At 29.8% G+C, this 27,177-nt stretch overlaps 1 protein-coding gene across 2 annotated transcripts in view; it reads left to right on the top strand.

The window, feature by feature from the left end:
- The first annotated feature begins 683 nt into the window (after nucleotides 1–683).
- Nucleotides 684–27,177, top strand: part of AGL8 (AGAMOUS-like 8) — a 28,502-nt gene continuing 2,008 nt past the window's right edge. The window contains exon 1 of one of the 2 annotated variants that reach the window (XM_079049112.1): nucleotides 684–1,057. In XM_079049112.1, the coding sequence (XP_078905238.1) occupies nucleotides 873–1,057 (185 nt within the window). In that variant the 5' untranslated portion in view covers nucleotides 684–872. The remainder of the gene's footprint in view (nucleotides 1,058–27,177) is intronic. The other variant, XM_079049113.1, reaches the window with a different exon arrangement.

A 27,177-nucleotide genomic window follows, 5' to 3' on the forward strand; every position in this document is an offset into this window, starting at 1 on the left:
CTAACAAAAATTATGCAAATCATATTTAAAGCTGCAAAAGAGTTATTGGTCCTAAAATAAAATGTGGTATCGTATTTTGTATAAACAATTACTTTGTACATAATTTGAAAAAAATAAATACGGTATAACTTTATTTAAAATAAGGTAAATAGCAGTTAATACAAAGTAGTTCCAATGAAATTTATAAATTTATAGTGGTTATATATTTAATATTTTAAACATCTTTATTATTTAAGTGTTATTTGAATAAATGATAGTTAAATTATATTTGAAAAAAAAATGAATGGAAAAATATTTGAGTTCTATATAATCTATAAAGATAAATTCTTATTTTTCCTGAATTTCTTAATTACATTGTTTGTTTTTTAAATTAAAAAAACATTTACATACAGCTTATAAAATCAAACTGTGACTCTATAGTTAAGTCAAGTAAATAAATAAATTTACATACAGGTCTAAATGTAATTCTATTGTCTGGCATGCTTGCAACGCCTCTCCTATCTTAGACTATAAATAAATAAATAGATAAAAACAAAATCTTAGAAGGGAAATTCTGTAATTGTATTGGTTGTGAATTTACTTTTTCTTAAACAGCCAGTTACTATTTACGTACCATCTAAAAATTGATAGTTTTGGTAAAAATAAATAGAAGAAGATGTTGGGGGCGGGTTATAAAAGTAGGGGATAAGAATTTTCCAAACTTGGTAAATCCAAATATTCTTCCACCACAGCAGCGCAACAACACACCTGATGGTGGTGTTTGTTGGTTTGCTACAACTTATTATTACATATATTGCATTTCGTGTGGTTATGGTTGTGGTGTGGGTGACTTGAAGAAGATTCTGAATATCGGAAGATCGATCAAATCATCAATGGGGAGGGGAAGAGTGACGTTGAAGCGGATCGAAAACAAAATCAATCGGCAGGTCACCTTCTCCAAAAGAAGGTCTGGATTGTTGAAGAAAGCTCATGAGATCTCAGTGCTTTGTGAAGCGGATGTCGCTCTCATCGTCTTCTCCACTAAAGGAAAGCTCTGCGAGTATGCTTCCGATGCTTCGTAAGACCTCTATCTAGCTCTTCCCTAAGTTTATTACTTCCAAAACGATTGATTTGTTGTTATTTGATACCTGTTAAATAGTGTTAATTTGTTCAGAGAGTATCTAGGATAAGCTGAGATGAAGACCTAAATCATTAATATCAACTTCATCTCATAATCTTCATCATCATCAAGTATATAATATGTATGTTTGGGTTTATTTCAACCATCGACAGGAGCATAGCTGGTTCTTCGTAATGGAGTTTTAGCTAGGGTTTACGATAGTGAATTATATATGTACAGGAAAGAAACCAATTAGATAACTAAACGGATCAATTAGGTCGAGTGATTTCAAGTAAATCATTAGTCGTTATCTTCCTTTTTTGTTTTATTTTTTTTTAATATCTATATATTCAGAACATGGTACTAGTTCTATTAAAAGTTCTGCATCATTTTCAAGGTTCAAAAGAGTCGTATAGGCTTTCTACAGATGTAATATTTCCTAAACCAAAATAGTCAACATGTGTATTTCGAAGCTATCGTACACTAAGAGGATATATAATTTGACATTCTAAATTAATCCTTTATAAACTAGTTAATTGTATTTCAACCAAATCAGGTCTAATTTAGTCTTTCATTAACGTGATGGTCATAGCCTTTTGATTTTACTCATATAGTATATATCTAATGTAGTATTTAAACCTAATGGTCATAATTTTGTATCCAACTTATTTGTCTTTCTTATCTAATACTAGAAAATCAGTGAACCACCTTTTGTGTGTCATAGAACATAGGTACTAGTTGTACCTTTTTATCATTATCTTTTTAGGCACATTAACTTTAATCTTGACAACAATTGGTTGCTTGGAGATTACTGGGGTGCATTAACTTGATGCTAATCCCTATATATATTTTGTCATTTAATATTACAATCTACATTCTGATTGAAAAACTTCATTTCAGTTTTCACTCCACCTCTTACTAACCAAACACATAGTCAAATCAGATGCAGTTTCATTCTAATTCTTTTGAAACATAAAAAAAACGTGTATAATCAATAATATAACTCTTTAATATCTAAAGTTAAGTGGTATGCATGGTGTAGTGCCAGTTGCACCTAAAAGCAGCTTGCAATTACATGCACATGGATATTATTATACCACGATATTAAGTATGAAAATATGATCAATTAACTGTACGTTGCAAAAATCAATTCAGCCAACTATATATATATATATATATATATATATATATATATATATATATATATATATATATATATATATATATATATATATATATATATATATATAGGCTTAAGTTATTCTATTCAAACTAAGTATTGTATGATTGTATGTATAATTGTGGGCCAATCATTTTACTTATTTTTGGAAAGTGAATAATACATATTATTAAATTAAATATAATTAAAAAATATCATCTAATTTCATTCTAAGGGTATTTTAGTCAATTAACATAAATTTAATAAAGGAAAATTGCATATTTTAAGGAAAATAGATTCTATTAATTTTAAAAATCTGATTGTATGGATGATAATTCTCCTAATTCGAAAATTCTGACGGAATATGTTTATCAATATATTGAAAAATAACAAATATGATTGAACCATACAAGAATACACATTCTGATATAATATATATTTTGATTTAATAAACTTCTTGAAAAATAACAAAATTTTGGATACAAGTTAAAAAAATTCCATTACATTCTTAGAATAGAAAAAAAAATTATATACTATTCTATGAGAATGTTACACTTATTAATAACAAAAAAACACAATATATAAATCATTCTACCAGAATATACTATTACATATATTTTTTTTCATTATATTGTATATTATTCTAGTAGAATAATCCATTCTTTTTGGAAGATTGGTGGTCATTGTTCATCTTCATCCCATACAATGTTCATCTTCAAGATTCTATTATGACAGAATCAGAATTCAAAGATTCTATTCTGACAGAATCAGAATTCAAGATTCCATTCCAATAGAATGTTGTAAGTTTCATATGTACCATGTTTTGCTTTGATATCTCTCGTTTCGTACCTACAAAAATAATGGTATTCAACACTTGATCATTATAAACCAACAATATAAGATAAAATTCAAGCATAAAGAAGCAAATCAAAATAAAGTCACGCAAAACCCATTAAAGAGAAATAAAATTTAAACAAAACCATGATGAAAATTGTTTAAAAATGGCAAAAAAAAAGACAAAAAAACCAAATCCACGCCTAGATAAGGATATGTCTTGTTCTGGTCAACACTTTGTTTTCTCAACAGCATGAACATCATCAAGTAATTCAAGATTCTTCCATCATTCCATGGGATTGTCAAAAAAGGACCTTCAGAAAAAGACTGCTAACAATGGATTATGAATTCCTAATTGGTACAGGATTAATAGGAATAGGGGACAATATTAGCCTTATGAGTTAAGATCAATCAAGTCCTCAAGAGCAACTGTCATCAACAGATGTTAAATGAAGAAAAATTTTATAAGAGAAAGTTGTTTATTTACTTTAAAAAATTTACAACTTTATTACCCCGGAGTTAAAGAAATACCAGTTGTGGGCAAAAAATCTTGACATCACCACTCATGAACTCTTCTCCATAAAAATCTTGATGGACAATCCAGTTATCAATTCTCATATTGTTGAGATTCAGACATGAAATGCACAGATTACTAAGTGTGTTTATCACACTGTCTATCAAACTCAAATCATAACCTAGCATAGCTAAAACTGTTAAATTTTCATAAAGAAGTAAAAAACTTCACCTAGACATTATATCAAACAATTGGAGTGCCGAAACTGAAAGTACAAAAATTCAAAACCACTATAAAATAGAAACACTATCATTTGCATATTTAAAAAGCACTCAAGATGAAGAACCAAAATCAGGTCAATAATCAGAAGATTATAAACACAATAAGTTAAAATTGAAACTCCATAGTGAAAGGGAGACTAATATTCAGAGGTATAAACGAATCTTGGCGAATTTCCCTGAAGCCGATACCACCTAAACGTAGGAGGAAAAGGGATCATCAATTGTGAGTAATAGGAAAACCCACGAACCGTATTCATATAACCAACAACAGAAATCGCTTATCGCAGAACGAAAGGCGTTGCTTGAAGTCCAAGCACGAGCACGAGCTGGCAAGTAGCTTTGGGGGAAACGTCGACGCCCTTAAGGAAAACCCACGGTGAAATCTTCTGGCTCGGCGTGAGGCGGAGATATATTCTAGCATTTTAAATTAAATTCCTAATTCAAAGGGATATTAAATGTTTTCAATATTTACTAAAAATAAAATGGTTCAAGTTTACTATTATACCCCTTAAACAATTTATTAATTATTTAATATTTTTTTTAAAATTGATTGGCCCACATTTATACATACAATAGCACAATAAATACATTAAACACCTGAATATATATATATATATATATATATATATATATATATATATATATATATATATATATATATATATATATATATATATATAGGGAAATGATCAAATGAGAACACCTAAAAGGTTGAGAGCGCGAGAACAGTTGTGAACCAATCATCATATAAGGGCATAAAAGGAATTTTACAATATAATTAATTATGGATAATTTATGGGTAATTAATTAATTCCTAAAATCATGGGATTTAATATGATTAATAGATTTTTTTACCCAAATATTAGGAATTTATATAATCTATTTTTAATTAACAAAATCAATAAAATGCTTTTAAAAAACGTTTTACCATAATTTTAAAACAAAAAACGTTAATTTTTTTTTTTTGCTTTAAGTTATTTTTTTACCAACCACATCAAAAATGCATTAATCATTTTATCCGAATATTTATCAAGTAGTGTCATATTCATAAGTGAATATGCCATGACTAGACTCGTTTTTTTTTAATGAATGAAAACAAAGAATGTTTAAGAATTCATCATTTCATTCGAAAAAAATAAACCAGTAATTATAATCATAAATGAATACAACTCTAAACAAAATCATTTCATTATAAAAGAATTAACCTCTAATCATAATCATACACGAATACAACTTTAGCCATACATTTTTAACCATATATGAATATATTTTAACAAAATACAAAAGACATCTAAATTTCTACATTTCCAGTCGTTATATTCATTGATAAATATACCACTAATCATGACTAAATTCAACGAGGGTCACCCTTGATCATGTTGTCGATTTCCTTAGTTACAGTTAGCCTTATTCAAAATATCAAGCTCTTACATTAAACCTGTTCAAAACATCAATCATTAAGCACATGCAATTGTTGAATGTGAAGCCACAGCTGGTCAAAAATGGCAGGAACAATGTGAAGTTGTGAAGCCACAATTGTTGAATGTGAAGCCACAATTGTTGAATGTGAAGTTTTTTCAAAGGTTGGCTGAAGACCCGGTTGTATTTTTTGACTACTTCTGATTCCCATCTCTATATAAGAGATTCATCTGTATTTGTAAAACTTGTATCTAGAGTAACACAGAAAGAGTGCAGATTAGCACCAAGAAATATAAATTCCTAGTTACCGGTGGACGTAGGTCAGAGAAGGACCGAACCACGTTAAATCCCTCATGTTCATCCTTGTGTTCTTGTTTTTCGTGAGCTGTGTGTGTGTTTAGATTCGTGTGTTAAGTGTCTCGATCCTAACAAGTGGTATCAGAGCCTTGGTTTAGCTACAGAGGGTGATTTTCTGTTTTTGGTCGAAATTTTTTTTTCTCAAAAACGAATTTGGTGTAGACTGTTGGAAAGGTCTCGTTCCGAAGATTCCGAAAATATTTTTTTCTGAATTTTTTTACCACCGGAAGACGTCCAAAATCGCCGGTCAAAGGTTTGCCGGAATAGTGACCGGGAAAACCAGTTCGTCGGAGAAGACGACACTGTAGCACCAGACACTGTAGCAGTCCGCCGGAGAAGACGACACTGTAGCACGACGTCAGCAGACACTGTAGCAGGCACTGTAGCAACACTGTAGCAGATTTGAAAATTTGCAATTTGGCCCCTGAATTTCCAGAAACTTGCAAGATAGGTCATTGTTCTTTCAGAAAATGGCAGAAAGCAGTAAGCTTCAGATTGAGAAGTTTGATGGGAAAGATTTTGGTTGGTGGAAGATGCAAATTGAAGATTTGCTCGTACAGAAAAACTTGGACGCAGTTTTAGGTGAAAAACCGGAGGCGATGACACAGGCAAACTGGGAGACTTTGGATAAGAAGGCCAAGGCATTTATTAGACTGACGTTGTCAAAGGATGTTGCCTTCAATATTTTGAAGGAGACCTCGGCAAAGGGAATCATGGAGGCATTGTCTAAAATGTACGAGAAGTCGTCGGCAGCAAATAAAGTCTTCCTGATTCGGGAACTAGTCAACACGAGGATGAGGGAAGGAAGTTCAGTTACAGTACACATCAACAATTTGAACTCGATTTTATCCAGACTTGGGTCAGTGGGAATAAAATTTGAGGACGAAGTTCAAGCTTTACTACTGTTATCATCATTACCTGACAGTTGGTCCGGAACAGTTACAGCCGTTACTAGTTCCGCAGGATCGAAAGAGCTCACTTTTGAGGGAATTCGGGATTTAATTCTAGGCGAAGACGTCAGACGAAGAAATTCTGGGGAATCATCAAGTGAACAATTGAATGCGGTCAGAGGTAGAAGAAATAACAGAGGTAGTGGGAGCGGGAACAGGAGAAGGAGTCAGTCAAGGACTCAAAATGATATGACTTGTTAGAACTGTAAAGAGGTTGGACATTTCAGGAATCAATGTCCAAAAGACAAGAAAGAAGTTAACGTTGCAGTAGACCATTCAGATGATGATGTTTTGATCTGTAGTGTGGAGAGCAATGTGGATTCCTGGGTTATGGATTCGGGTGCTTCATTTCACGCTACCCACAGCCGTGAAGCACTGCGGAATATGAAAGAAGGGGATTTTGGTAAGGTAAGACTGGCGAACGATGAGGTTCTTGATGTGACGAGCATAGGTGACTTAGATCTGAAGACTCCAGTCTGTCCATGGACTTTGAAGGATGTCCGGGTAATTCCAAGTCTGAAGAAACAGTTGATTTCTGTTGGGCAGTTGGATGAACAGGGACACGAGGTTAAGTTCAGGAATGGGCAGTGGAAGGTTGTCAAAGGAAATCTTGTGATAGCTCGTGGACATAAGAGGGGTTCATTATATATGGTCAGTTTACCGTCTGAGGGAGTAACCGTCCCAGTTCAGAAGAAAAACAAAATCCGGTTCATAGAGTCTCGTGGACAGAAGAAGGTTTGCTTTGCAGATGGCAAACCCAGAGTCACAGGTCAGATTCAGGTTGAACGTGTTTGGAACGGTTCAGAAAAACCAGTCAAGGGCATTCATAGCAGTGGGAGCATGGGCTTTGTTTCAGCTAGAATACCCAGAACACAGTGGGTTAAGAGAACCAGTATTCCATCTGTAAAAGTCTCTCCAGATTATCTGCTTCACATGGAGAGTGTCGTTTGTTCTCAGGATGTTCCAGGATCGGGCAGTTCATTTCAGTGGGAGCCGGTGGAGACAGAGAACAGGTCAGTGGCAGACTTAGCCATGACTGATGCGTTGGAGCTAACGAAAGCTTCAACTGGCCTACAGGTAAATTGAAGAGAAGGTCGGGTAACTAGGAAGGAGTTAAGATCAAATATAGATGCACAGTTGAAGCACAGGTGAAGATTGTTCCGTGGCTTCAAGTGGGAGATTGTTGAATGTGAAGCCACAGCTGGTCAAAAATGGCAGGAACAATGTGAAGTTGTGAAGCCACAATTATTGAATGTGAAGCCACAATTGTTGAATGTGAAGTTTTTTCAAAGGTTGGCTGAAGACCCGGTTGTGTTTTTTGACTACTTCTGATTCCCATCTCTATATAAGAGATTCATTTATATTTGTAAAACTTGTATCTAGAGTAACACAGAAAGAGTGCAGATTAGCACCAAGAAATATAAATTCCTGGTTACCGGTGGACGTAGGTCAGAGAAGGACCGAACCACGTTAAATCCCTCATGTTCATCCTTGTGTTCTTGTTTTTCGTGAGCTGTGTGTGTGTTTAGAGTCGTGTGTTAAGTGTCTCGATCCTAACAGCAATTATAATATAGTTCTATTCATTCATGATTAAACTCAAACAACCTGTTTATAAAATCTGATTTATCAGTTTTGACGTTCACTTGAGAGACTTCTAAATAATCTTGAATGTTTCCTAAAAGTCATCCACTATCCAAAACACCTTTGATGAACTAGCCACAACATTTTCAAAGCACATTTATATTACAAAATCGCAAACAAAAAAAATCTCTATTCAGAAATGAATCATGTTACAAGCGGTAATGAAAGATATACAATCAATGGTGAATAAAATATATTAAAGGCCTACTCTTATAATGTTTCCTAATCTTTTCAATACATTAGCACGGAATCACATAAAAATTATACAAAAAACAAGAGAAAATTTGGCAGATGAATAGAAAAGAATAACAATATCAATAAAATAACTTTAAAATTCCATAACAAAATACAACCAACAATCAAAAATTCATAATTCATGATCAGGTTCTCCACTTGCAACCAAGATTTTCACAAGGTTGATAACAGAACAAAGTAAAGATGCGAGAATGAATAAAACGGTTGAAAAAAAATTTGTTACTTGGTGATGCACGAATCGATTTCTTTTCCAACACAGAACTGATGATATAGAAAAATCAATTAGAAAGCAAAGAGTGGATCGGGAATTGAGAAAAACAACCTAAACGATTTTTTATTACCTTTCTCGATCTCTCGTTGAACCCTCTCGAGCTCAGTCCTCTGATTTCCCTTTTTAAAACAAATGGAACCTAGAAAAACCAATATGAAAATACTCATATATCAGTGAGTTTTAGACACCAGATCTCTCTCACACATTTCATCAAACAGCTTCCGTGCATTAGCTTTTCCTTCAAATCAGATTACAACTTTGTGTAGCTATTTTTTCCATCGATCATAAGGGTCGGTATGAGATGAAGTAGAACCAATAAATAAAGGGTTGATGTGTAAATGAAGAACAAGGTTCTGTCCACTCACCAAGAAATCATCCTGGTCGCCGTCGGTAGCCCTCATTCTGTCGTGTTTTGTCAATAACAATGCAGATCAGTCATCGATGAATGTGCTAATCTGAACAAACTCCTTGATTGTTTCTTCTATGTCTCGAAGCAATCTCCCCCATTAACCCTTATTCTGCTTATTTTTTTCACGATGACGATGGCGCGAGGACATAGGGCAGCAACGAGAAGATAAGAAGAGAGTGAAGCAAAAATATGCTAGTAATGAAATTTAGATGAGAGAGGAAGGACGATGATGGTTGTGACAGATTGTGTTCTGAGATAAAGATGGTGGTGTGCCCTAGATTTCAAAGAGAGATGAAGAAAGTGATGGGAAATTAAAGGAAATACGTGAGTGATTGAGAGGTTATAGGAATTATTTAATGTTTCTAGAGCTACAATTACTGTAATACCCTTTTCAGCATTTCAAAGATACACTTTAATACCAATAAATTTCAGAATTTACGTAAATGGTCCGCCTGATAATAGCCTTAGATTTGAATATTTAGATGATCTAGATCTGTTCTCGCGTTCTCGACCTTTTAGGTGTTCTCATTTGATCCTACTCCTATATATATATATATATATATATATATATATATATAACAGCTTGCAGTTACATGGACATGGATATTATTGTACCACGATATTAATTATGAAAATATGATAAGTGTACGTTACAAAAATCAATTCAGTCAACTATATATATATATATATATATATATATATATATATATATATATATATATATATATACACACACGTACGTTACAAAAATCAATTCAGTCAACTATATATATATATATATATATATATATATATATATATATATATATATATATATATATATATATATTAGGGTAAACTGTATGTCGATCGAAGACCACATTGATTCTGAAGTTAAATCAAATCCTGAGATTATGAAAAAATTCTACAAAACAAACGATAGAATTTTGGTTAACTTGTCGCCAACTTTAATTTCTTCATCCGGCATTTTACCAAATCTCTCAAGAATGTAAAAATTGATGCTATTTTAGATTTTTACTTCAAACTTTCTCCAAGGTGCATTTGCATTGATTCCGATATATAGTTACCCATGACCATAGTGTTTCACTGTTTTGGTACTGGATATGTAAGTTATTATGCTTGAATATATTGTGTTCACTAACTTGAAGCTAAGTTCATCTTATATATATTTTAGATATTTTTAGTCAAATTTACAATATTGTATTTTAGATATTTGAATATTTTTGTTGGTGACATTTTTCTATAGTTTCAATTTTAAAAAATTTGGACTTGTAAGGATAATTCAAATGAGATTTTTTTTTTGTGGTCTTGGTCCCTATCAAACTTGTTTTTTTCTTTTTTTTTGTTTGTTAATTTGGTTCCTATCAAACTTGAAAAGTCTGTTTTTCCATTTAATTTGTTTTTTTTTCATTTTTTAATGTTTTCATAACTAAAAAATGAAAAATGCCCTCTCTCTCTCTCTCTCTCTCTCTCTCTCTCTCTCTCTCTCTCTCTCTCTCTCTTCTTAAGATCCCTAAACACTCCTGTCCACGCAACCATTGAAATCTCGCCCTACTCACTCATTGTCTTCTCCCTCTAGCCTTATTTCCCACACCTTGTGCAAATCCACCGATATTGACCAAAGCGAATGCTCTTTAGATAATTTGTCGCTAACATCAAGGACAAAGACCAAATCGATTGATGAGGTCAAAGTATGGTGCAGGAGGATATGTTTCGTCGGAGAAGGAAGGGTTGGTGGGGGAGGAAGTCGCCAGAATGAATGAGGGTTTGGTTTCAGATTTTACGTCCATTTGGTTTGATTTGGAAAATCAGATTTGTTATTCATATAGGTTATGTGTTAAATTAGAGACCTTTATGTGATATTTCTTTCCCTTAATTCATGGGTTATGTGTGTGTATGTGTGTTTTGATTATGGAGTGTATAAGTTTGTGTGTATTAAATATGAGCCAAGATCTTTATAGGGTTCATCATTGTGTATGTGTTGAATCAGAGAGAGAGAGAGAGAGATAAAGACACAAGAGAATGCGACAGAGAGGTGTGTTCATTTAGGCTTTCAAATATGAGAGGGAATTAGGGAGAGGCGCCTGAGAATCCTAGCTCTAACAGGAAGGGAAATGGCTCTGCCTAGAAGGGTGGCGGTCTGGCGCCTGGTTCATCCCCAAGTTCATCGGGGTGTGTGTGTATGTGTGTGTGTTTGCTGAATCACAAATAAAAAGATAGATTGGAAAAATGGTTATCGGTAGGGTGGGGTGGATAGGTATGGTAGAAATAAAGGTATATGATTTTGGATCATTGGTTCAAGTGTGGCAGGTATCAAAACCACTAAAGGTATCTAATTTTGGATCATCGGTACAAGTCCAAATTTTTGGAATGAAACCTCAAAAAATTGAGAACCACATGAACCATATAGCTTCGTAATATGTTAATTTTGTTTATTAATAACCTAATTTATTTCCGACACAAATATAAAATTAAACATAAGATCCCATATAAACAAATCATCCCACATATGAATTAAACACAAAGTATTAATAAACACCAGAGTTTCTTCGCCACACCTAGTGGCTAGTCACTTTTACAATCAAGATAAATCAATGAACATGCAACAAAGTTGACTTACAAATATTAAAAGATGAAGTTTCTTGGACCAATACATCGTTGCTCTAGTTATAAAATGTGCCTAACAAAAGCTAGAAACAAATTCCTCTCCCTAACCTACAAAAATAAGAGTTACAAAAACCACCAAAAACGCAATCAACAATTTGTTGCATGGGTACAACCCACAATTAAATCTGACAAAACTGTGCAAAACACAAGCAAGCTACATATATAGTATTTTAGCACTTGTCACAAATGGGTGTGTTGTTAGATATATAGGTTCAGAATATCAATATGACTTGGATAACTTCATGGATTTTATTAGAAACACTTTTCGAAATCTATAATTCCACCCTATTGTTAGGGTTAAACAAACTCAGACTTGGGATACTCCAAAAAAAATAGAATATGGATTTTATGCGAAATATAATACCAAAACATAGAAATACTTTGCTTTCGGTTGGTGTTCTTCAAGACAATATTTTGGCAGAGTAACGTTATGATATAGAAGATCATCTACAACAACTTAATTATATCTTTTATAAAGACACTAGTCGATTCAATTCGGTTACTTTTGTGGGAAGTTGTGTATGTTCCAACCAGACATGGCGGTTGGCTCTGCCCTTATGACCCCGCTAAGGGTGATTCCCCTTGGAACCCCAAACATGGGTGTTGCACCAGGACCCCGGTTCCTAAGTTCACATTAGCTTATTCAAATGTGCACTCCATACCTACAATCTCGTATTATAACTAAAGTGTAAATTAGCCTATCTTGAGTTAATTCCGACTATACTAAAGTTATTGATGACACTAAAAGCACCAACATGTATAAGTGGCATAGACGTGCAACTCCTTTGTAAATTTGGCATAGACGTGAACTCCAAGCTTTGACCTTTATGGTTCCTTTCTTTTTTCTTTCAGACATATTTCACCCATCCACTCATGGTGTTCCTTTTTCTGGCTCATTTACCCTAAGACCTTGGCTCTAAATCCTTCTAGAATTTAGGTATGCAAATGGTGATTTTATTATTAAAGAATTTTTGGATATTTGATGGATCGTGTAGGTTCACTTTCCATAATTGATATTTCGACCTTATTTATTAGGTGCATGAAATCCAATTTAGAATAACCCACGGTTCTAAAAATCTCGTCGTGGCTTCAAGGCTTGTACTTGACGTTACACATTGAGAAAATATCGCTTTAAGTCATATATGTATATAAAAATGCATAATAGTAATATATATATATATATATATATATATATATATATATATATATATATATACAAAATTGATCCCTTAAGTTACGCCTTAACAAACGTCGTAACTAGCCGCGACTCATAAAGCTTGAGGCTTGACCTTGTCGTCACGCCACACACGTAATTTAAAACCTTGGAATAATCCACCAAATGCACTTCTAGATTCAGAAACGAAAAAAACAATATACTAGAGAGTGTAGGAATATTCAAGGAGTCAAGAAGAGCTCCAAAAGTGTTGAATTATAATGAAATAGCAGTTTAGGCAGCTAAAATCAGTTTCTTGAAAATAACCATAAGGTACCTGTAACATCTCAAAAACCATAGTAATTGTTTTTTCATTTTTTAAAAGAGATAGAGTTGTTTTTTCATAAAACATAAGTCACCAAAAACTTTGTTCACAAACATAAAATCAGAGTATCAAATCATAGTATCTCTCAAAACATAACAACCACTAGATAATATGTACAATCACGCTTTCGCCTTGCCCCGATCCTCAGAAGTTCCTGAAACATTTGAAATCCACAACTGTAAGTGAAAGCTTAGTGAGTTCCCAAAAATACCCTACACAACAATATACATACAATGCATGCACATTAGGCCTACAACATAGGGTTGGATTGCCTCCTGAGCCTACAACATATAGTTGGACCGCTCTCCTGAGCCTACAACATCTAGTTGGACCGCTCTCATGGCCCTACAGTATCAACTGAGGTCGCCTGGGTATCTTGGCCTTTAACATGTAGCAGAACCGCAAAACCCAACTACAACTTGTTGACATATGCACATAAAAAAATAACAGGTACACACATGCAATCATCACAAATCTCCTTCCCTACATATCACTATAGCATAACAACATCTATTACAAAAGGATACATAGATCACTACAGCATAACAACATCCTACACACAAGGATACATACGGCAGTACAAAGTATAGTGAGAAAACTCACTCCACAAACGAGCAGACAAAATACCACAGCTCACACGGAAGTAAAGACTGGTATTACGAACCACCTATACATCAATTAGAGGCAAATCCTCAATCTACAGTCTAAAACCCTTAAGTTGACCTGGTCAAAAAGTCAATAGTCAAAGTCAACTCAGTTGACCACCACGTCGTGGCCAAGCATAGGCCATGTCGTGGCAGTCTCTTGACAAAACAGTTGTGAGGAATCCTACCACCACGTCGTGGTAACTGTTCTAGAAATCTTAATAGATTAAGCCCTTAATCCATTAAGCCTCATATTCATCCTTTCCAGAAGGCTTCCTTACACCCATAACCATCATAAAAACCCTTGCTTTATGTACATGCATGTCATACACTCAAGTTAGGTCATCATGAGAAGAATAGGGGTCAAAATCTCATGCATGAACCCAAAACTTCATAATACTTCAGATCTATAACATATAACCTCACTGGGACCTTAAGGATCCATAAAGTTGCCAACTTTATGAGATCCATACACTCAAATCAACACAAATTTGAAGAAATTTGCTTCAAAACCTAGATCTAGAAGAGTTGGACAAAAAGATATGAACTTGTGGACTTACAAAGCTCCAATTTATGCACAAGAAGGTGGTGAAGAACTTTGCTTGTTGAATCCTTGCACTTGGAGCTCCTTTCTTCCTTATTCAAGGTCATAAATCACCACAATAAGCTTCAAGGTGAACACAAAGGGGATAGGGTTGAATAAGGACTTTAAGGGAGTGATGGAGGTTGAGGGTGAGCAAACCATAGCCATCACATCCTTTAAATAGGGATCTAGGTCCGAAAATTAGGGTTTTTGCTCCAGCGCTTACCACGTCGTGGTACAATAAAATGCGTGTTTTCTCATCTATTATGACCACATCGTGGTGCTCCTCCCTACCATGTCGTGGTCACTAAAAATCCCACATTTTGAAGGTCTAAAATGATTAAGTCTTAAAAGAAGTATTCCTGAAACGGGTGTTACAATACCTTAAGTTGTGTAGGAAAACTGACCAGACATGTTGACCAAGACAACATGGTTGCACGAGCCAGCATGACTATTGGCCAAGAGCATTCTAGCAACTCGAGTTATCTCTGTCTAGACCCAACGTAGTTGTCCATTAACTTTAGTTTCCTATATCCATATCAGTAAACTAGGGTTTTCCATAATTTGATCATGGTTTTCCACTAAACTTATGATCCAAATTTGTTTTTAGGTTTTGGGGTGTTTCATGTTAGACCCTACAAGCCCCCTTACCCTGTATTTTGATGTGTTCGAGATCATACTTGCCTTATCCAAGTATGCACTCTACATCCACTTAACTTGCATTAGATCATAGTTTGATCCTATTTAGCACTCGTATAAATTCTAATTATACCAAATGGATAGATGATGCTACAACCACTAACAAATTCATTCCCTCATATTCCGCAACTTGGAATCAAAACCATAACACTTAAAGTAAACTGCAACACAAATTTCCCTCGCGTCTTGCAACCTAAAATCAAACTATAAGGTTATGAAAATCCCAAAATGTTGTCAAATGCATAAATTTCTTTTGATTATTTAAATTAAATGATGCAAAACCATATAGAGGAACATTGTAAAAGTATCTAACAACTTCAACACATATAAAAGTGATTGAGATCGTGTGTAGCCGATATGAGACTCCAACATGGTTGTTTCCCTTATGTTGGACCCAACCTAAACTGTGTTCTAACTAGGAATATCAAATGTAGGAACTCCTTTGAATTTTTTTTTATCTTTCTTCTCTTAACCAAAGCTTTGTTTTGGGTGGAATTCAAGTAGAAACTTTTCCTTATTTATTATTACATCCTTCCTTGCGTATTTTGGTCTAGTCGCTTAGGAGGAGACTTTTTCCTCTCAACAATTTTAAAACCATCATCTTCCATTTGAGTCCCAAAGGTTGTTGAAGCTTCGAAAGGAAGAGTTTTATCCCTAATCATCAAGAAGCATATCAAAATTTTCATGTTCAGGCTTCACAAGATTAAGTCTTGGCTTCCATCTTTAAAAAAAATAAGCACATTTATAATATTTCAAGAGTAATTTGGGACAAAAGTATGAGAAGAAGAATACAACAGAAAGAATGTTAGCATCTCAACTGTTTTTGATGATTTGTTGTGGGTGGGTAATTACTATAAACTCGGATGAAATTAATGTTAAACGTTAGAACATATCTAAGAATTAGTATGATTTAATCATTAGAACTGAGACGTTAAAAAGGAAAACCAGTAACAATATTGTTACAATGGGTAACCTAACAAAAAGTAACTCTATCAACCTAGCTATTTATATAGCAAAGAGCTAAAAAAACTGAAACAAAAACTTAATAGAATATTCAATTCTGATCCGATTTCCTTTTTTATTTTCTGAAACAAAACCTAAATAAACTCCTTAAAAGTTTTTTATCCAAGTTATGCAAATCTTACTTCGTATGCATCCTTATCAGAGTTAATATCTTTTATTTTTTTTAGAAATCAAACTACACTAAGATCAAAAGATAATCTCTTCTTTTTCTTCACTTTAGTTTCCTCACCAATTTATTATTTTGTCAAAATTTTTAATTCTTTTTCCACAGAAAACCTGTTTCTTTTCTTTTATCCCAAGATCTGTACTTATAATCCAGTAAATTTAGTCAATTTACTCAAGGAATAGAATAAAAGCTTCAATTTATTCACTATTATTATAATCTAGAGTTCTCAATGACTAAGTAACATGAGATATAATTAGTAATGTTGACGTTGTTGCCTTCAAACATCTTAACTTCTTCAAAATCCATGAATATATCATATATATATATATATATATATATATATATATATATATATATTGAGGCCAACAACATGCATGTTGCATATATAATATTCATGTAATATATATATATATATATATATATATATATATATATATATAATATTCATATATATTGTTGATGTTGTTGTATGCATATAATCCTAGATTTTATTTTTCTTGATTCCATAATTAAAATCTATTGATACTTGAAATTGTTGTTGATATCTATCTTTGTTTGCTTCTGGACAATTATCATTATTTATTTGGGAGAAATTATATCACCTGCCCATAGTTCTCATAATATTCATAAACCAACAAAACAATAGACCACCCTCGCTATCATACAATCATTCTAAACCTAGGGATTTGAGTCATGAGATACATTATCAATCCTAGTCATCACATGAAAAAAATCCTAGCAATCCACCTGCATTAGAAACTCTAAACACCACATGATAATGGTCCCAATTTATCATTCATCTACATGTTTTATATCTTTCAATAACACTAGCATCTTAATTTTTAAGGAGGAATATGAAATTATTTCACACAACCTTATTCAAAAGGATGACATACATGCCTTGTTTCTAATGTATACTTGTTCCATATTTTAGAAGTCGCAAACATCGCCTAGGCATAACTGTGATAGCATTCACAGCCAAACCCACACATAAATTATAAAACAAAGTTTTACAAATCATATATAAGCATTGCAATTCTGACATATATAGATTATCAATGTTGGGGTTCAATAATAAAAACAAACAAATCAAAATGAGACAAGTAAAACCAAATCAAGGAACGTGATAAATTAGTTATCCTAGATGATCTATACCCCCCCCCCCCCTACTGTATGTCTATATGAGTAGTTGGTTTAGACCTAGATCCTCTTAAGATTCTCCCAATTCAAAATATTAGCAATATATATATATATATATATATATATATATATATATATATATATATATATATATATATTTGGAATGTATAAATGATCTTAATCAGCCATAAATGACCATAAAATAATGTTATATCAATGCTTTCGTGTCCTCTAACCAACCTTTTCCCTCCAAAAACAACCTTGAAATAAAGCTACAACAAACATGGTGAAGGGCTACATTGGGGTGAAGTATTGATTAACCCCAACATACTCTTAATCTGTTGAATACTTAAGCATCATTGTTTTGACTTTTGAGGATTAAGTCATATCCTTAGCTATTCAGCCCTGTTACCTGCCACAACCAAAATTAGGAGCTCATCATGCATGCATGGTGGAACCAAAATTAGGAACTTTGCACCACTTTTGTGAACAATCAATCATGTGGTACCAACATATGTAAATGCACCCTTAATTTAATCTTTAATTTATAGGGGATCTACTTTGAAGGATTCCACTCCTTAATTGATAAACAAAACAAGTGGTTATGCAAAAAAATTAAACTTCACCCTAATAGGATATTAGGATTTAGGAACCTTTTTCTCAGATAGAAGGGCATGAGTTATTATAAAAGGTAGTGGATTTTTCTTGGCAAAATCCTATTTTGCTGCAGGGCTCCAATATATGTGAGATTCATGAATGTTGGAAACCCTTTGCGATGAGGATTGGGGACATAATATAATTTGCGATGAGGATTGGGGACATAATATAATTTGGTTAAAGTATCTGCTCCCATTGTCAGATTGAATATGTTTAATTAATGCATACCAAATTTTATTTATATTTCATTGGGGAAAATCATACTCACATCAATTTACAACTAAGTCGCATTAGGTACATAATAAGTCGAGTAATTATGGAATAATGATTGATAAAAGACACAAACCATCAACCTTTAGTGATATTCATTAGAGATCTTAGAAAGTCCCCAAACATATGTGTAAACTAGGCGAATACCCGCGCGTTGCACAGAATACAACAGTATATTTGAAATCTTTACAAATATATGTTTTTTAAATATATCAATGACGTTGTTGTTAGCTCTCATATAATAAATCTTATAATAAGCTGGTATAAACATTGTTTGTTTTGAATTAGATGATAATGTAGACATCTTTTAAAATTCTATAATCTTAATTGTTTCAATGGCCTCTACTTGCAGATTACTCATGAATAAAATTAAATATAATATATGGTTTAATGATATTTATAGTTGTTATAATTAATTAATTTTAAAAAGTTTATTTGTTTAAGATTTTAATTTCTATCATTGTAATTATTTAAATCATCAAGCATCGTTTTTGTTTTTAAAGGTAACAATATAATTTTTATATATAATGTTACTTTTAACTATTGTTGTTGTAAGTATTTTTAAATAACGTATTTTGAAACTCTTAATTAATTTAATTTGGTTTCAGAAAGTTAAACTTTTTTTAAAATTTATTTGATCAATATTATTAATTTCTTTGATTAGAATTATTTAAAACAACAAACATTGTTTTTGTTTTTAAATATAACATTATAACTTTTTATATAATATTATTTTTAACTATTCTTATTGTAAATTATTTTTAAGCTACTTATTTGAAAATTCTTAATGATTATAAAAAATAGTTTCATTGTTTTTTTTATTAATTTAGGATTACAATTTAGGTTAACACTATAATTTATAACTTTTAACTATTTATAAAATAGTCTCGATTTTTTAAAATTTTAGCTGAAATTATGATTTAAGTTAATCATTTAACATTATATTGAAAGTAATATTTTGACTATTTTGCATACAGTCATAAATTATACAAAAGTTGTGACTTTAAAATTATAATTGTCCACATGCGACAACATATTTAAACTAATAAGTTAACTATAATATATTAAAAAGTTATAGTCATAGTTTTATAAATAAAAGTAAAAAATATGATATTTTAATATTTTAGTTTAGTTAATTTATTATTAGAATTTAGTTTTTGCATTAATTTAATATTATTAACTAACTTATAATAATTATTTGAAAGAAATTAAAAAGTCATTGAGGTTTCAAATGCATGTGGTGCAAGTAAAAAATGTCTCTTTTATAAGTATACTAGGCGAATCCCCGCGCGTTGCGCGAGAATATAATTATATAGTTAAAATAATAACTTTTACCAAATTATTATTTAATATTTCTACTTTGAAACAAAATGTTAGTAGTAAAGCAAACATATAATTAACATATTAGTTTTATTAAACATTATAGTTTAATTTTTAAGTCATTATGATATATAAAATTATTTGATAATTTTATAAACCGTTTAAAATTATGTAAATTATATATCAAATGAATGATAATATAACGGGTAAAAAAACGTATGAACAAAAATATGAACTGTAGCTTTTAGTAACATAAAAATAGAAAAACATCTATTATAACATTTATATTAAAAAAGATATATATATATACAACGAATAATAAAAAATATGAAAAATAAACACTATAACTTTTAATAACATAAAAACACTAAAACATCTATTATAACATTTATATTAACTCTTTATATTTAAATCACAAATCTCTTCAAATACATTAATGTTTTTAATGAGCAAAACTTTACAACCTTATAAAAGAAAGAAAAATAAAAAGTTATTAGTGATTACTAATTAATAATCATAAGTTAAAAACTCTTGAGTTGTAACTAATAAATATACATAAATTAGAAAACTCTTGAGTTGTAGTGTGAGTTTCAAATGAATGCGGTACTTGGAAATGTATTATTATTATTATTATTATATTCATCTAAATAATTGGTTTTGATGCATCATTTTAATCCCTTCAATTATTAAACATAAAAATATTTAATTATAAATTTATAACATACATAGGTGCATATACATGTTAAACAAATCACATATATTATATATATATATATATATATATTCGTAAATGTCATATGTAATTCTTGTCGTAGTAATATGGATAAATTACTTTCATTTGAAGAACATATCATGATAAGTCTATCATAATTACATATCAAATGTTCAAAATTATGTTATCTTTTAAATATTGTCTTTTAAATATGTTGTGTAGGATAACTCAACAAAAAAAAATAATAGAAAATAAACATAATCAAAATAGAAAAACTACAATCAAATAAATAAGAGCATTGGGTGATTGAATATATAAATAAAGATGTTACATAAACATACATTTAAATCAAAAGAAAAAACTAACATTCGTCAACTTTGCTCAAACAAAAAAACCTATATCCATTTTATGAATCTTTTTTCTTCATTTAACACCATTCAACCATAGAAACTTGATGACAATTCTTCACTAACCTGCAATCAAAAAAAATTTCTTGAAAAAGAAGAATCAGAAAGATGTTCCAAGCAAAACATTGATGTTTGGAGAGTCACATTCAAGATTGAATAATACACACAAATCACATATAAAGATTAAATGAGAAACTGAATATAAAGAAAGAATAGAAAAGCTTCATTTGTTTTGGTTGAAAGAAAAATCATATTACAATTAGCATCGATGCGACATAACCCATTTTTCAAATCATCATATTTGGATCGTGAATGCTTCAACTATATGAAAACTTTTGAATCACAATATCTTCAAATCATTCTTACATGTAAGATTTTATATAACACAAAAGACACAAAAGATTGGCCTTTTTATAGTAAACTTTTCACTAAATGCTAATTAAACATAATATAAGTTATAAAACTTTTGAGTGTTAAATCATAATTAAGAAAACTTTTGAGTTGCATTAGTTAAAAAAGGGGGTTTCAAATGAATGTGGTTTGAGGAAGTTAAAAAATGGGGTTTCAAATGCATGAGATTCAAGAAAAAATGTTAGCTTTATAAGTATGTATGACTAGGTGAATATCCGCACGTTGCGCAGAATACAAAAATATATTTTAAAACTTTACAAATATATAATTTTTAAATATATCAATGACGTTGTTGTTAGCTCTTATATAATAAATCTTATAACAAGTTGGTATAAACATTGTTTGTTTTGAATTATATGATAATGTAGACATTTTTTAAAATTCTATAATCTCAATTGTCTCAATGGCATCTACCTATGGGTTACTCATCAATAAAACTAAATATAATATATGGTTTAATGATATTTATAGTTGTTATGATTATATAATTTTAAAAAGTTAATTTGCTTAAGATTTTAATTTATATCATTGTAATTATTTAAAACATCAAACATTGTTTTTGGTTTTAAAGGTAACAATATAATTTTGTATATAATGTTACTTTTAACTATTTTTTTGTAAGTATTTTAAAATAATGTATTTGGAAACTCTTAATTATTTTAATTTGATTTCAGAAATTTAATTTTTTTAAAAATTTATTTGATTGTAATTATTTAAAATAACAAAAATTGTTTTTAAAGATTACATTATATTTTTTTATATAATATTACTTTTAGCTATTCTTATTGTAAGTTATTTTTAAGCTACTTATTTGAAAATTCTTAATGATTATAAAAAAATATTTTAATGATTTTTTTGTTAATTTAGGACTACAATTTAGGTTTAACACTATACTTCATAACTTTTAATTATTTATATAATAGTTTCTTAATTTTTGTTAAGTTTAACTGAAATTTTGATTTAAGTTAACCGTTTAACATTATATTTAAATTAATAGTTTAACTATTTTACATAAAATCATAAATTATACAAAAGTTGTGACTTTAAAATGACAATTCCTCACATACAACAACATATCTAAAATAATAAGTTAACTATAATATCTTAAAAAGTTAAAGTCATAATTTTATAAATAGAAGTAAAATATGATATTTTAATATTATAGTTTAGTTAATTTATTATTAGAATTTAGTTTTTACATTGATTTAACATTATTAACAAATTTATAATAATTATTAGAAATAAATTGAAAAGTCATGGAGGTTTTAAATGCATGTGGAGCAAGTAAAAATGTCTATTCTGAAGGTATAAAGTTTATACCTTGATGTGTTTCCATTTACATCTCCATAGATGAGTTTTTATGAGATTTTTGTCCCAAAGCTTGGACCTTTGTGAGTATGGAGCACTCCAGAGCATTATAGATGTCCTTTCATGCATTTTAGGTCTTGTAGATTCATAAAAATGGTTGCTTGATCATTTCCCTTGGCTCGTGCATGAGTTAAGTGACTTAGAGTGTGATGGAAGTTAGAGTGTTGTGTATTGGGACTATCTAGCCATGCAAAGGCTTAAATTCGGTGACTTTATGGGTTAAGACATGTCATTATGGTCAGATCTGAAGTTGGGATAAGTGTCTTAACAGTTTAAGACATAAAAGTTGATAAATATGGATCAGGTAGAGTATGTCGGGCGTACTCCTGGCTACGCCCCACGTAGCCAGGCTCGTTCCCGATTGGTCGCTGATTGAGTTGTACGCCCCGGGTCGCCCAGCGTACGCGCTGGGAAGTTGACTTTTGATTTTTTCTTAAATTTAAGGATTTGGACCATTAAATGAGCAAAATGGTCTTTTTACCCTTAAAGGGCTTAGTTGTGGAATTTGGACTCGTAAGATGAGTTAAGAACCTTAATTATTAATTAGGGTTTATTATTGTGTTATTAGATTAGGTGATATCCTGCGCGTTGCGCAGTTATAATTAAAATATTGATAAATATATGTTATTAAAATAAATATATACTTGTTAGTAAGTTTAAATTAATAATAGATCTCATATTATTCTATTTAAAATCGCATCATTTCAATGGCCGCTACCTGTGAAAATAAAAATAAACTCAGTTTGGATAGACATATTTTATTTTTAATGATTTTTAAAACTATCTTTTGATATATGTTTGATATTTAATATTTTAATTTATTTTAGACTATCTATTTTATGGAAAATATTATTATTATAAAAAGTAATTTTTAACTAACTTAAAAAAAAGATTTTGAATATATTATAAAAATTATGTTTTGAATTTAATCATATTTAGATTAACAAATTAAGTATATTATATAGAATAAAGAATTAATATTGAAATTACAATAATATTGGATTTAATGTATTAATTTAAAAAGAAGTTGAAAAGTTGGGGGTTTCAAATAAATGTGGTTGAAGAAAAATGTCTATTTTATGAGTATACTAGGCGAATGCTCGCGCGTTGCGTAGAAACACCTATAGTGTTTACAAATATATGTTTTTTTAAATATAACAATTAGTTGTTAAATTTGTATACTAAATTGATATAATATATTGATTATTTTGAATTATATGATAATATATACATCTATTATAGCTGCATAATCCCAATCGTTAGAATTACTTCTACCCGCGAGTTACACATTAATAAAATTAAATATAATATATGGTTTAATGTTATTTATAGTTGTTGTTATTGTTAATTAATTTTTTTTTTATTTGCTTAATTTTTTAATTTCTATCATTATATTTATTTAAAACATCAAACATTGTTTTTTGATTTTAAAGGTAACAATATAATCATTTATATAAAGTTATTTTTAAGTATTTTTATTGTAAGTTATTTTAAGCTACTTATTTGAAAACTTTTAACGGTTATAAAAATATCTTTAGGAAATATTTTAGTTAAATTGAGATTACAATTTAGTTTTTGCATTTATCACTATAATTTATCACTTTTAACTATTTACAAAATATTCTTTGGTTTTATAAGTGGAACTGAAATTTATATTTAAGTTGACATTGTAATGTTATATTTAAATTAACAATTAAAGTCTTTTGTCTAAACTGTTCTATAGTTGTAGCTTTAAACTGATAATGGTTTACATATAACAACATATTAAATCTAATAAATTAAGTATAATATGTTAAAAGTTAAAGACATAACTTTATAAGTAGAAGTAAAGATATTATTTTAAAATTGAAATTTAGTTTATTTATGATTACACTTTAGGTTTGATATTTATTTAACCTTGTTAACCAACTTATAATCATTATTTGAAAGACACTATAATTAATCACTTTTAACTATTTATAAAATATTATTTGGGTTGTTTAAGTTAAACTAAAATTTATATTTAAGTTGAACATGTAATGTTATATTTAAATTAATAATTTAAGTATTTTATACAAATTGTTCCAAAATTGTATCTTTAAAATGATAATTGTTTACATCCAACAATATATTAAAATTAATAAAGTAAGTATAATATGTTAAAAGTTAAAAAAAATAACTTTATAAGTAGAAATAAATATATTATTTTAATATTGAAATTTAGTTTATATATGATCACACTTTACGTTTGATATTTATTTAACCTTATTAACCAACTTATAATTATTATTAAGAAGAAATTGAAAAGTCATGGGAATTTCAAATAAATATGGTGAAAAGAAAAATGCATGGGAGTTTCAAATGAATGTGGTGAAAGAAAAAATGTTTCATTTATAAGTATATATAGATATAGATATAGATATAGATATAGATATACAACAATATATTAGAAATATTTACAAATATATGTTTTTTAAATATATCAATGACATTGTTGTTATCTTTTATATAATAAATATTATAATAAGTAGTATAAACATTATTTGTTTTGAATTATATGATAATATAGACATCTTTTAAAATTCTATAATCCCAATTGTCTCAATGGCCTCTACCTGCGTGTTACACATGAATAAAATTAAATATAATATAGAGTTTTATGATATTTATAGTTTTTGTTATCATTAATTAATTTTAAAAGGTTTATTTGCTTAAGATTTTAATTTCTATCATTGCAATTATTTAAAACATCAAACATTGTTTTTGTTTTTAAAGGTGACTATATAAATTTTATATATAATGTTTACTTTTAACTATTGTTGTTGTAAGTTATTTAAAATAACGTATTTGAAAACTCTTAATTATCTTAATTTGGTTTCAAAAATTTAAGATAAATATTGTTAGTTTCTTTGATTGTAATTATTTAAAACAACAAACATTTTTTTGTTTTTAAAGATAACATTATAACTTTTTATATAATATTACTTTTAACTATTTTTATTGTAAGTTATTTTTAAGCTATTTATTTGAAAATTCTTAATGATTATAAAAATAGTTTCATGGTTTTTTTTTTGTTAATTTAGGATTACAATTTAGGTTTAACACTATGATTTATAACTTTTAACTATTTATAAATAAATCTCTCCATTTTTTCAAGTTTAACTAAAATTTTGATTTAAGTTAATCGTTTAAGATTATATTGAAATTAATAATTTAACTATTTTGCATAAAATCATAAATTATACAAAAGTTGTGACTTTAAAATGACAATTGCTCACATACGACAACATATCTAAACTAATAAGTTAACTACAATATGTTAAAAAGTTAGTGTCACAAATTTATAAATAGAAGTAAAATATTATATTTTAATATTATGGTTTAGTTAATTTATGATTAGAATTTAGTTTTTGCATTAATTTAACATTATTAACCAATTTATAACAATTATTAAAAGAAATTGAAAAGTTATGAAGGTTTCAAATACATATGATGCAAGTAAAAATGTCTCTTTTATAACTCTATATAAATATAGATATAGACTATGGCCAATTTGACACACCTCGTAATTTATTTCATTAACATTCGGGTTTTTAAATATTGACTATTGAGGGAAACATATAATATGTAGTTGTTATTAATGGCCCATTTGAAGATGATGAAGCCAAATTTGTGCTTTATTGGCACAATAAGTTGAAGACAAAACAGAATTAGTAGGACAACTAGTTCCAATACAACACCTCCCACTCGTCTTTTTGATGTTGCATGAGATCCTTAAAGTAACAGTAGCTAGGTTGGAAAATTTTGTGACTTTACAACTCATATCAGATGCAATTTATTTGATGGATAATTTTAGGATTTGCATGTATAAACATAATATAATGTTATGATTGGAATGGTTCCTTTTCCTACAACTAATTGCAACTGATTCATAAACAGTTTTTATCTTTTTGTTGCATAGACATGGAGTTTAATTTGTCAGTTGCACTGGAGTACTAGGGATTAGATAGGTTATTTGGTTCTAGAACCTAAAACATATTGTTATTTCTGTCTCTAGGGGTTGTTTGAGAGTACAAGCATGCAGACAGGGGGCTGTTTGAAAGTGGTTCTTATTCCACAGTCCACACATTATATATATATATATATATAATGTGTGGACTGTGGAATAAGAACCACTTTCAAACAGCCCCCTGTCTGCATGCTTGTACTCTTAAACAACCCCCAGAGACAGAAATAACACTAAAAACTTAAACAAAGAATTGAACTGAAGACAAATTGTGGTCCTAGATCCATACTAAAACGCTGGATTTAGTATGATATTTAATTTCACATACAACAAATTAATAAACTATATATTAACACTAGTAATCAAAGTAAATCAGGTCTGATTTATTTAGAGACATC

This window comes from Lactuca virosa, chromosome 5 (assembly GCF_052849685.1).
Source record: "Lactuca virosa cultivar CGN04683 chromosome 5, Lactuca_virosa_CGN04683_v6, whole genome shotgun sequence".
Classification (NCBI taxonomy): domain Eukaryota; kingdom Viridiplantae; phylum Streptophyta; class Magnoliopsida; order Asterales; family Asteraceae; genus Lactuca; species Lactuca virosa.